At 41.5% G+C, this 13,676-nt stretch overlaps 1 protein-coding gene across 1 annotated transcript in view; it reads right to left on the bottom strand.

The window, feature by feature from the left end:
• Positions 1-8,178: 8,178 nt before the first annotated feature.
• The window catches only part of SPCS2 (signal peptidase complex subunit 2), a 29,118-nt gene continuing 23,620 nt past the window's right edge, over positions 8,179-13,676 (bottom strand). Inside the window, exon 5 of the mRNA XM_017532997.2 lies at positions 8,179-9,055. Coding sequence (XP_017388486.1) covers positions 8,869-9,055 — 187 coding nt within the window. The 3' untranslated portion in view covers positions 8,179-8,868. The remainder of the gene's footprint in view (positions 9,056-13,676) is intronic.

Here is a 13,676-nt window from a genome sequence, read left to right as displayed (position 1 = left end):
CAAAGTGTTCCCAGTCACCAGTTAAATGAAAAGGGTAGTTGACTATGCAGACTGTTTGAATGCATTATGATTTATATTGGATACCTGCTTGCTTTCTAGGAGTTTGGAAAGCATGATTTATGCTGAATACCTGCTTGCTTTCTAGGAGTCTTTATTATGTGCTAGGAAGATGGTGCCCACATAACCAAACCTCAATAAACTGTGGGTACTCTCTAATGGGCTCCCTGGACAGAAACATTGAACACATGTTGCTGCATTTTTGTTGTGGGGCAAAATGGGCTCTTTGCAACCCCTCATGGGAAGAAGAGCATAAGGAAGCCTGTAAATGGATTCCTCCAGACTCTGCCAGTGTCCTTTTCCCCTATGATCCAGGTATGTATTCTTATTACATCGGAGAATAAGTCTTAGTCATAGTAATATATATGCTGAGTCCTGTGGGTCCTCCTAGCAAATCTCTGAACATAGGGGTGGTTTGGGAGACACTCAATCAAAAACCTTAAACAGGTAAAACAATAACCATATATATTGTATAAGAGCTCCCAAGAAGGTAAAAATAAAATTAAAAAATAATCATATGTATCTCTGTATATCTGTATATATTCATATATAATGGACACATATGTATAAAGAAAATGTGTAGGAATAATAAATACTAAATTCCAGTTGGTAATTACTTCTAAGTAAGATGTGATTAAGGATACCCAGAGGACTTCAATTGTATTGGTAACATTTTTTTTTTTTAATAGCAGTAGGTTCACAAGTATTCATCTTATTATTCTGTAAGCCTTATTTGTCTGAAATATTTCCTTTATAAAAACTGGGCCACTCAAGTCCTGGGGTTCATCAGACTTCTCCAAGCTCACAATCACCAACTCTGTGGATCTCAAATTTTATAGACCCAAAGCTAATACCAAATCTTTCTCAATTCTTTGAGGTAAATTCAGATGGTCTCATCTTATGCCTGAGACAATGAAGTTAAGGAGCAATTTCTATATTTAGGGGTAGAGAATCCTGGCTCCAGTCCTCTTTTTCCACTTCCTAGCTGAATGATCTTGGCAACTTGCTTAACTTCTGTGCCTCAGGTTCCTCATCTGTAAAATGGCCCAACTCCTCATTCATGGCTCAAACAGGTTTCACTTCCTGTGTGAGGACCTTCCAGACCTCCATACTAGAACAAATACTCCTCTTCAAGCCCCCTTAGCACTTTGCACCTCCTTCTATTATGTTCGGATTGTCTGAGTGTCTGACACTCTCACCACACTATGAACAACTAAAGCAAGGGGATCAGGACTGCCTGGCGCAGGTGTTAGCAGAGCAGAATTATGTAAAAGTTTGAAGGAAGAGGGATGCAGAAAGGTATTGAGAAGTAATATGATCAAGTAAGATGGCACAGGAGTATTGGGGGAACTTCCTGTGACAGAAGTTAGGGAGCTTTCAAGATATGGGACAGGCAGAGGTAGGAGTGAGGCTGTCAAGAATTGTGGAGGGTGTCAGATTTTTATCTTACCTGCAAGCTAACAAGGTTGCCTGCTTGTTACTACCTGTAAAAAGGATAGTTTACTTACAGCAATAGCAGTAGCCGGAGTACCGGCATTTGTGCCAGTTCTGAGCCCCAGTTCCCATAGGATGACAAAAAGAGAGCCAGGTGATACCTGCACATGCAATAGAATGCATTAAAGGAGAGGAACTTTGAGCTTAGGAATCTTCAATAATGGGCAGTGAGCATGTGCGCCCTTTGCTCTGATACCTTCTAAAGTTGTTTGCTATAAAAACATTACTGGACAAATAGTCTGGAACAAAGATAGTCAGTACCTCTCTTTGCAAAATATCCCAGAAATGCTAGAGACCAAGGAAGAATTGTCTCCCAATGATATGCATCTTTCATTCTACACCATCTCGGCTTATGATGAATTCTCCCATGAGTACGCCACTCCACCTGTCACTCTGATTAAACTGACAGAAACTGGAACCAAGTCAATTCAAATTATTTTATAGCATTTAATTAAAGATACTATCAACAGAGCTTCATGTAACAGGATGACACCAATCAATATTGACTTCAGCCATATCCAAGGGTCTGTATCCAACCAGGCAGGAAAAAAATCAACAATCATAAGCCACTAGGATCTACCTTAGAAAGCCAAGTGGCATTCTCAAGTTTCTGTACTGAACTTGTACTCGGTCAGAGATATTAATCCAATCACGGTGGGATGTATTAGTGATTGCACTGACTCCACTTTGGCCCACAAAGAATAAGAGCAATTCTATCACTCATAACCACCCTGGCCAATGAGTTGAGACTGACTTAAATGCCTCCTGAGTAACTGAGATTACAGGTGTCTGCCACCACACCTGGCTAATTTTTTTGTAGTTTTTAGTAAAGATGGGGTTTCACCATCTTCACCAGGCTGGTCTTGAACTCCTGACCTCATGATCCACTCGCCTCAGCCTCCCAAAGTGCTGGGATTACAGGCATGAGCCACTGCACCTGGCCTGAGGTGCCCATCTTTTTAAGGGTCACTCTTGGAGTACTCAGGCTATTTCACCTTGGTGACTGCAAAGTCCACATAGCTGGTTATAATGGGAAATGGCCTGAATACTACAGGAGTGACCAAATTTTCAACTAAAGCTGTTTTTTTTTTTTTTTTTTTTTTTTTCCTCTTGGGCTTTTGCTTCTTTTAGACAACATCTCTACATTGCAGTAGTCCCTAAATGGGAGACTTACAAACTTTCCTAGTTCAATTAAATGTATATTGATATCAACAACACACTTGATGCTAAAGCCATAAAACATCAGTATGTTAAAGGTTTAGAGGCTCAATCCACAGGTCACTTTAATTTTCTTTTCCCATGCAAACTTTGCTCCAGACCTACCAGTGGAATGCAGGTACTTTTTCTCCCCTATGGGAACCCAAACCAAGCAGTTTAAGACAGGTATGTTAGACATCACAGCCAAGAAATGATGTTATTTCTGCAGCCAAAAGTGTCAGAGGTGGTGGAAGGAGGAGGTGGAAGAGGCTAGCCTGCAGGAGACAGTTGTTACTGGGAAGTAATCTCACTTTGACTCCTTGCCCCAGAACAGTGTTGCCTCTTCCTTCAAGTATCTGTTGGCTCTGACAAGCACCCCCAGGGCTCAGGGCTTTTGTGTGTGTGTGTGGTGTGGTGTGGTGTGTGTGTGTATGTGTGTGTGTGTGTCACTGCTCTCCTGGATGCTATTGTAGATCTGCCCCATGGTTTCTGGGATTTTTGACCATCTTTATGTGCAGAGTTCCCTGTCCCCAACGGGCCAAGTAGGATGGTGATTTGGATGCCTATATTGAACAGAGCTATAAAAGGGGCATTCCACCCCTCCCCAAAGTTGCCCAATATACACAGCTTTCTTTCCTTAAAGCTATAGAGGTATCAGAAGTTCGAGTTGACTAATAATACTGTCGAAGGTGACCCACTGGAGAAATTACTGGGAGAGGCAATCAATCTGCCATGAGCCCTGAGTGCTCCTGCATGTATGTTCTTGCTTCATATGAATTTAAGACCATAACCATTCTTCTTGGGCTGTACCTGTGTTCTGTTGGCAGTAAGCTACCTTGAAATGAGCAGGTTTGCCTATTGCTCACTGTAAGTTTTGAGCACCCCACCCCCACCACCAAGCTTGGGGTCTGCATGTGTAGGCATTCATCTAGGCCTACCCTGTGGCACTTTTGGGGGTGTAGGCCATAAGAATGGCTTTGTGTGTCAGCAAGGCCGTGTATTTACTTTCAGTTCAAGTGACTCAACAAACAGCTAATGTTTTAGTCCATTCAAAGTTCTACATCCTTATTGCTGCCATCATTTATTTCATCTTTGGGAAATCATTCATCAGCCATGGCTGGAGCCATGAGCTTGCCGCCTCATTGTCAAAACATCCTTTCTGCCTCCTGCCCAGAGACTGGGCAACAACCTAAGTACAATTTGGGCAGCATGTTTCAATCCTACCTTTTGCTGCTTAGCCTCAACGTATTCTCAGGTAGAACAATGATGGATTATCTCCTCCTCCCTCACTTGGGAATATCTGATTTGCTACCAGATCCCAGGGAATTTCTCATATCCCCTAATCCAGCCCATGAAAGGCCTTTGTCCTTTCTATTCTAGAAAACCATGCTGGTCAGGATTTCACATCTGTGACTTTTAATCCTACTTGTAAGCTAACCAGCTAGCTTGCTATGCTTTCATGGATGCTGGCAGAAGACATGAGATTCCTAGCTCAGAGACAAACAACTTTATTACTTATGATAACAGCCAGCAACATGAGCATGTTTGTACCAGTTGCCCATAACCTACACCCCCAAAAGTGCCACAGGGTAGGCCTAGATGGATGCCTACATATGCAGACCCCAAGCTTGTCGGGGGGGGGCAGTGCTCAAAACTTTCAGTGAGCAATGGGCAAACTTCCTCATTTCAAGGTAGCTTACTTCCAACAGAACACCGAGGTACAGCCCAAGGTAGCTTTCTCCCAACAGAACACTGAGGTGCAGCTTCAGTCACATGAAGCAAGAACATACATGCAGGAACATTCAGGGCTCATAGGGGATTGCCTCTCCCAGCAGTTTCTCTTTCTCCAGTGGGTCATCTTCACCAGTATTCTCAACCAACTCTGGGGTACTCAATCCTCATCAATTGCTTCTCAGAACAGTCTGTCACAAGGAAATCCCTCTGAAAGGGCTAAAGCTCTTTTATAGCAGCCAAGAAAAATCTGAGACCTTTCCTGTTGTGTCTGCATGGGTCTAACACTGGCATGATAGACTGTAGGAGGGGTTGGCTATAAGACAGCCCAACAGTTGCCATTCTTTCTTAACAAGCATCATGTACCCTGATTCCCTCTATGTCCAAGTGAATAAGCCAAAGTTCCAACAATTCACCTGGTTTCTGTCCATAGGAGTAGGGAATTTCCCTTCTTTCAAGCTCATGTAAGTACATGTCTCTGTGACTATTACCTGAAAGGAGGAAGAACCTGCTGCCTATATAGGAAGAATGTTAGTAGCAACAGTTAAAATGAGGCAGACCTGAGGCTGAATGCCAGATTAGTGGGGAAGTACTTCTTTCTAGAGGAGGGTAAGCAAAAACCAGGACATAGTTTCGGCAACTGTCTTTGAATCTGTTCCAGTACTCTGGAACCACCTCCCCAGTTCCCTATTAACAGACTGATGTATGTATGCATTTAAAACATTATTCTGAGAAGGGGACCGTAGACAACACCAGAATGCTTTCAGGGCAGGTTAATAACAAAAAAGGCTGTCAGTGGTGACAGAATATATTCTAAAAGTCTAAATTAACATGATATTAACAGTTTTCTCTGATGATTTCCACCACGGAGAAAAGGTGTGGGGTATGGTGGGGCTAGCCAGGAGTGGATAAGGTAGAGAGTTAGTGAAAGATAGGGCTCTAAGCTGGGGAGGAACTTGTGTCCAGAGAAAAACACAACTTATGTGTATGCAAAGGGACTTTGCATCTTCTTCCATTCCCTGAAGTGTTCTGAAGCAGATTGTTTCCATACCTACATAAAAGCACAACAAACATTAAATACACATTAGCAGCTGAAATTCGCAAATAATGAAAAATATTAGGATCTTTTTCCACTGTCCTCAGTGGCCCTCTGTGTTCTAGAAAGAAGTCCATCTGAGGTAAGTGTGAGGAACTGAGAACTTCACTCATGATGTGATGGGTGTCAGGGCTTCCTGGCGGCAAGGGTGTTGCAGACCTACTGCAGGGTACAGAGCAGGACAGGGTTGAAGTAGCTACTCAGCAGACGCATGTGTCAGAAGCTGGCCAGGGGTGCGCTGCAGCTCTACAAAGTGTGTCCATGATGACACTTGAGCCTACAGAGGGTATTTTTTGTTCCTGTGATGAGACACTCCTAACATGCCACAAGTGCAAAGACAGGGGACCAATTGCAACATGTAGCTGGGCTGACAGCCCACTTCCTCAACTAATCTAAATTGCTTCAACTGGTTTCTGGAGTCAGGGAAAAACTTTAAAAGAGATTCATGTAGTAAAGAAGTCTCAAGTGGGGTTTATAGACAGATTTTAGGGATATGGCATCCAACATTCTTCATAATCATAAAGGATGTTTTATATTTTCCAGAGTAAGGAGTCTTCATAATCTCAAAAGAACACATTCTCTAAAACTTTTTTAAACAAGAGACTTCACCCTAGAAAAGGAATGGGATGTGTTCAAGGTCACAAATTAGAAAAAAGTGGTCAACAACCCAGATTTCTTGTCTCTCATTTGAGGACCTATTTTCTTCTCTACTCTTTAACCACACTCCTTCCTGGAATACTGAAAAACTTATCAATAGGGTAATAAATTAAAAACATTTATACTATGGAATATTATGTAGCTATTAAAAATGAGTCTGACCTATATATGTGTGTGTGTGTGTGTGTGTGTGTGTGTGTGTGTGTGTGTGTGTATATATATGCGTTATCAGCCCAGCTACTTATTGCAATTGGTCCTCTGCCTTTGCACTTGTGGCATTTTAGGACAGTTTCTTTTATATACACCTCTTTTGGAATAGAGTTTCACTCTTGTTGCCCAGGCTGGAGTGCAGTGGCCTGATCTCAGCTCACTGCAACCTCTGCCTCCCAAGTTCAAGCCATTCTCCTGCCTCAGCCTCCCGAGTGGTTGGGATTACAGGCATCCACCACCATGCCCTGCTAATTTTTTGTATTTTTAGTAGAATGGGGTTTCACATATTGGCCAGGCTGGTCTCAAACTTCTGACCTCAGGTGATTCACCTGTCTTGGCCTCCCAAAGTGCTAGGATTACAGGTGTGAGTCACTGCGCCTGGCCTCAGACTCATTTTTAATAGCTGCATTACAGACACACACAGACAGGGAAAATGCCTAAGATACATTAAGTTTAAAACACAAATTACAAGGACATATATCAGCATAATTCAATTTTTGTTTAAAAAAAGCATATGTAGAGATACATGTTTACATGTACACGTAAAGAAAAAGGCACACTGAGGGAACTCTAAGGTATCATCATGGAGAGGGTTACTCACTGTCTCTATCTGCAAGCCTTGAGAGCCTTGCATCTAACAGTACAGTTGGCCCTCTATATCTACAGATTTAACCAATCATGGATTAAAAATATATTTTAAAAAATAATAAAAAAATAACTAAAAAAACCAATACAGTATAACTATTTACATAGCATTTACATTGTATTAAGTATTATAAGTAATCCAGAGGTGATTAAAAGTATATGGGAGGATGTGTGTAGGTTATATGCAAATACTACACTATCTTATATAAGGGACTTGAGCATCCTTGGATTTTGGTATGCTTGGGGATGCTGGAACCAATCTCTCACAAATACCGAGATGACTGCAACTCCTCCATTGTAACAATACAATTATCTGGTTATGCTTTCAAAAACTTTAAGAAGCTCAAGGATTAGGATTATCACCTTGCGGGAGGACTGCAGGAGAAAGGAAGAGGAAACTGGAAGCTCAGAGAGAGTTCCGCGACTTACCCAAGGTTTATAGGAATGAACAGTACAGAATTCAAGGCTTTAACTTTCTGTCCAGTATAGCTCACAATTCCCTACTGTGTGGTGCTAGATAGGACAATCTTCCCAAGACAAACAGGAAATGTGATAAGGGTAATTCCTTACAAACTGAATATAGTGTTGGGTACTAGGCTTAGCTGGAATTGAATTTTTGTAAGGCTGTAGGGAAATATTACTGAAGGTCAAAAGATCTTGGCAAGCACCCAGGTCTTCTCTGAACATACTGGGAAAATACTGGAAAAGCTGCTGTTTTGTCTCTGCAGGACCACAAACTAGGAAGTCAGACTCCCCAGGTTTGAATCCCAGTTGTATCACTAGCTATGTGACAATTATTTAACTTTTGTATCTCAGTTTCCTCGTGTGTAAAATGGGGATAATAACAGTACCTACCTCTTAAGATTGCTGTGAGCATTACTGAGTTAACACGTGTAAAGTACTTGGAGCACTTTCTGGCACAAAGTAGGGAATGTTGTTATTATTGTTATCACTGGAAAGTTAAGACTTCCTCAGCTACAGGGGCCTCTGACATGCAAAATAGCCTAAAAACAAAAGAAACTTATAGTAGAAAGACGTTAACACTTGCTGCTCTGTTCTTTCCATCAAGACTATGACTCCATTTTTTTTTCCACATCTTCCTTCCTTTTATTGAAAAAAATTTTAGAAAATGGCAGTTAATAAAAGGCACAAACAAATCAACAGGGATATACTAGTGGAAAACACAATATAAAACTAAAATGCCATTGGCTTCTTTAATTGGTTAAGAGCACAAAATGTAACAGGCAGATCTGTTTCAAACAAATTAAAAAGCTTTGTGTTTTTTAAATTCTCCCCAAATCAGATATATACACACCCACAAAAATAGTGTGTGAAGGAAAGCTGTCATACACAAGAAGTTGTACCCTGAATTCTTCAAGGAAACACATGTTGAAATAGGAATTAACAGAGTCAGCAACAGATCAATAACTTTTTAAAATTGAGTCTTAATATGCTACACAGCCCAAAGCTATACTATATAAAGTACTGCTAGGCACAAAGGAAGGTCTGTACAGCTTTTAGCAAAACTGCTTTCCCAAAAAAAGCAAATTAAAATAATGCAATAGCAGACCAAGGAGACTACAGCTAGACATCGGAACTACAGCTTCTCATATCTGTGTCAGAAAATCTTATTTATCCAGAATAGACTAAAATTTCAGAACAAAACAGGGACTTTTTAAACATTTCTTACTTTACCCATTTTAAGTTCTTTTTATCTCCCCCACCCCCAAAACCAGTAATTTAGCAAGATCCAGCAGAAAGAGGGCTACTTTTAGAATTGGCTATTTTATTTTTCTTTCTGTGGCAAGACTGTCATGGAGCCTGGATATTTCAGGCTCATATGCATCCATGACCAGTGTCCCACTGTGGTCAAAAAACTTAGCAATGGACTTGGTGAACTCGGCTTCCCGCTGCTGCTTTGTTCTCCCACTGATGAACGTCAGCTTCAAGGTGTACTTGTCATCAAACCTAAACATGGGGGCAAAGACAACAAATCAAAATCCAAACACAGAGATTCAACCAGTAACAACACAGCACCAGTGTTTCCGAAGTAAAGGAGTAAGTTGGGCACAGGTGATATAGGGATCACACACATCCTTTAAAAACAAAAACAAAAACAAAATCCCAGGGCTCCTAACTCTTCAAGATTCTAGTTCTGATTCTAAGGTGTTGACATATCCTCCCTGGTTTAATTACTGTGTAACTCCTTTACCTTGTTGTAGACTTTTAAGCCATGTGGACCATCTTCTCTCATCTCTGGACTGTGCGTCTGCCGTGCTAGACAGGTCTTCCTAGGAGACCCTTCTCCCCATTTCACCTGACAAGTTCCTATTTGGTATGACTACACTCGGGCATGAACTTTTCTGGGAAAGCCTCACAGTCTGGGTCAGATGTGTCTCCTCTGTCTTCCATAGCACCAGCAATCAATATTCAACTCAAATACTGACCTCCTATCATATGCCAGGTCTAATAATAGGCTCCTATGGTATCAACAAAATTATCTGTTGACATGATGTGTACTTGTGTTCTTCACTAGACTGGGAGTTGGTTTGTTGTGGTTTTTTTTTCTTTGTTTCTGGTGCTTGAATGAGGATTATCTACGAGATTCTTGAGCAAAGATTTTTGTCTTAATTGTTTTGTCCTCTTAGCTGGGTTTCTAGTAGGCAATCGAATTTTTGTAAATAAAGAGCCCTTGCTTTCAAGGATGCTCTCCAATCCCAGGCTGCCTAGTCCTTGCACTCTGTAATCAACCTAGCTCCAGGTTCTACTCTGATCCCAGGCCAGGGATGCCAACTGCTTTACTAAACGAACTCCAGAGATTCCTTAGCTATACTTTAAGGTACCCTGAAGGCCACTACTATGTCCATCCATTCAAGAGGGTTTAATGACACCAGCTACTGGTAGGCTGACATCCCCCCACCCTGTTTCCATTTATTAGTACATATTCGGTGGATTGTCCAGCTAACATTATCTTTAGATGAAGTAGTTTCTTGAGCCTCTATTTCTGCATGTTTAAAATGGGAGAACTTCCACCTGCTTTTAGGATTACTGTCAGGACGAAACCAGTGCCTACCATTAACTAGTGCTCAAAAAAATCACAGCTCCTCAATAATTGTTGGTCTAGGCAGTAACTTCCAACTTGGAGAGCTAGTAGTAAAGGTCCTTTAACTATTTTCAACACCTCAAAAGATTTTCTCAAGTTCTGACCAACTGCTGCTAATTATTATCACTGTAATTAGACTTCTGTGCCCAGTTTTATTGGCAATTACATGGCTTTGGTGGCAGTCCATGATCTGATGAGTTGTGACCTGATACATTTTAGAAATATTCTTTAATTCAGATATTTATTGAGCCTACCTATATGTGTCAGGCAGTTTTAGATGGTAAAGATATTCGGCAGTGAATATAATACAAAAGTCTGGCTTTTGGGTCTCTTCATTTTAGCGTGTGTGACGGAACAGACAGTATAAAAAAATAAGGTGTTCTTTTAAATAAGTGGGCAGAAAAGCCTTCACTAAGCAGATGTTTGAGCAGAGCCAAGAAAGGTGAGAGAACAAGCTTTCTGGAAAAAGAATGTTCCAGGTAGAAGGTGTAAAAGGCCCTAAGGCAAGAACATGCCTGAAATGTCTAAAGAACAGAAAGGGGGCTGATGTGAACAAAATGAAGTGGAAGATGATGAGAGCCATAGGAGATGCAAACCTATGTTTGCATAGGTATGCCTGGAGTGCAGAGAACAATTACGTATGGACTTCCAAGCCATCCTTAGGATTTCGGCGATTTCTTTGAGAGAGTTTTGAGCAAAAGACTGAGCTGATGTGACTTATGTTTCAAAAGGATCACTTTGCTTGCTGTCCTGGGAATAGACTATGGATGGGGAGAGGGCTGCAGAAGTCCATTACAACATCATTACAGTAACGTAAGTGACAGAGGATGGTAGCAGTGGAGATGGTAAATGGTCAGACAATATATTTAGATGATAGAGCTAACAGGATTTGCTGACTAAAAGGACTGAAAAAGAGGAGTCAAAATGACTCCAGAGTTTGGTAAGGACAGCACTGCCATCAACTGAAGTGGGGAAAACTGAGGGAAGAGCAGGTTTGGATGAGGGAGAGATGAGTTACATTTTGGATATGTTGACTTTGAGATGCCTATTAGGATCTAACATCAAATAGAATGCCGGAATGTATTTAGAGTTCAGCGAAGAGGTCAAGGATGAAAATACAAATTTAGAGATTTTCATCATATAGAGAAGAGGGGCCAGAACAAGCCCTGGTGACATTTCAAATGTAAAGAAATGGGAGATGAAGAATCACAAAGGAGACGTGAGAAACAGATATTAAGGCAAAAAGAAAATTTGAAGCGTGTGGTATCCAAGAACCCTATTTAAAAAAAAAAGTATTACAAGGTAAGGGTAATTAGCTGTGTCAAATGCTGCTGATAGGTCAAATAAGAGGAGAAAAGAGAAGACAAGAACAGATCTAGGCGATAACATAAGAGGAAAAGGAGGGCAGAGAAATGAGGAAACTGTGTGAGGAGCAGAAGGGGAAAGAAAACCTTTTTTTTTTTTTTTCAGTTGGGAGAAATTACAGTATATTTGTATGTCAGAAGGAATGATCCAGCAGAGAGGAAACATCAAGTACGGGAGAAGGGATAGAATCCGTGGACCAGGGGAGAGAAGGCCTTAGATAGGTACCTGGAAGTAGGTGAGTAGTGATGGCAGACTTAAGATGGCTTCTATCTTCCCAACAACAAAAACCTGAGAGTAAGATGGGGGAGGAGGCCTAGGAGGTCTGAGGATAGGGAAGATATGAAAGATCCTCCAGGACAGAGACAGAGTAATTAGACTACACAAGTATCATGGAATCTAAGCCAGGAAGTGAAGTGGGTTACAGATGCCACTGGGGCAAAAGAACTGCTGGGACAAGAGAACTAGAAGGAAATAAATTAGAATAACGGGAAGCAATGGTCAGAGTGGGATACTTAAAACTGAAATTATTGAAGGTAATTTGTTCTGAGAATTGCAAGGTCTACTAGGGGATGTCTATGAAAATAAGTGTTTAAGACATGATAGGAAACAGGATAATGGAAAGAGAGGGAGTAAAACTGAGAGGCCACGTTACTAGAATAACCACCTATGTAAATATGGCAATCACCAAGACTTATGAAAGGACAAACATTAGAGAGAGTGCCAATGAGCCAGGAATTATCTTCAAAAAAGTAGGTCTGTTTTTAGCTGCAAGGAAGAAGCATAGAAGTGGCACAATGTAATAACATGCATTCAAATTGGGGGTTTTAGGGAAGAGAAGGCATTGGAAGCTGCAAAGAGGAGACTCATCTCTACTTGTAGTACCAGAGTAATGAAGGCTATGAGAGAAACATTGGCCACCATTTGCAGTCTGCAGGGGAAATATGTCCTTAGGGGTTATGGTCAGGTTTCACTTAGGACAAGAAAGAGAAGCAAATGTTCATAGAGAAAGCTAGGTTATAGGGGATTTTGTGGATGGCTGACAATGGCTGCAGGCAGAGACTAATTAGGAGGCCACGGCTGCAGCCCAGCCCAGATGAACGTCAATTATTCACAAACTAACACATCTATGCTGCGCCAAGCCCTGGGCTGGGTCTGGTTACCAAGGGGTGAGTGAGAAAGTCCTGCATGGGCTTAGGTTTCTAGTGTATAGTGAATGGTAAGGGAGCTCACACTTTGGAGGAGGGGGCAGGCCCAGGAGGAGACACAGTAAATAATTATAGCTCCATGTAGTAACTAACAGAGGTAAGCATAAAATGCTCTTAAGAATATCTAGGATTGGCCAGGCGTGGTGGCTTACGCCTGTAATCCCAGCATTTTGGGGGGCTGAGGTGGGAGGATCACTTGAGGTCAGGAGTTCAAGACCACCCTGCCCAGGATGGTGAACCCTCTGCTAAAAATACAAAAGTTAGCCAGGTGTGGTGGTGGGCACCTGTAATCCCAGCTACTCAGGAGGCTGAGGCAGGAGAATTGCTTAAACCCGGGTGGTAGAGGTTGCAGTAAGCCAAGATCATGCCACTGCACTCCAGCTTGGGCGAAAAGAATAAAACTCCACCTCAAAAAACAAAACAAAACAAAACAAAACAAAACAAAACAAAACAAAAACCTAGGACTACCTCATTTAGATAAGGTATGTCAGGGAAGACTTCTTGGAAGTAGGAGTGAGGCAGGTTATAGAAAGACAGCTAAGCCAGATAGCAGAATATGTTTAAAGGCATGGGGTCACTGGGAAACTTGGGCAACTCAGCATATTGCAAATTCCATAAAATTGCCAGAGTAAGAGAATCTATTTTGAGACGGGCATAAAAGAAAGCTGGAGATTTCACTAGGGGATGAATGCTGATCATATGCTGAAGGAGTTTACACTGTATAATGAACATGCTGGGAGCAACAAAATCAAAGACCTTTTACAAATAGCTTGTGTCGTCTGCACATGGCAACTGGTAGTCTGTGAAACCTTTCATTGCCATTTTCACATCACATGACCTGGCAGTAGGAACAAGACATCAGAAACAGCCACTGTTAAACTACTAAATCAGTTTGTGAGGTAGGGGAGGGAGAAGA

The sequence above is a fragment of the Cebus imitator genome, unplaced genomic scaffold (genome assembly GCF_001604975.1).
Source record: "Cebus imitator isolate Cc_AM_T3 unplaced genomic scaffold, Cebus_imitator-1.0 Scaffold79, whole genome shotgun sequence".
NCBI lineage: Eukaryota > Metazoa > Chordata > Mammalia > Primates > Cebidae > Cebus > Cebus imitator.
Note: the sequence above shows the minus strand (reverse complement) of the source record. Positions and strands in the feature narration are given on the sequence as shown.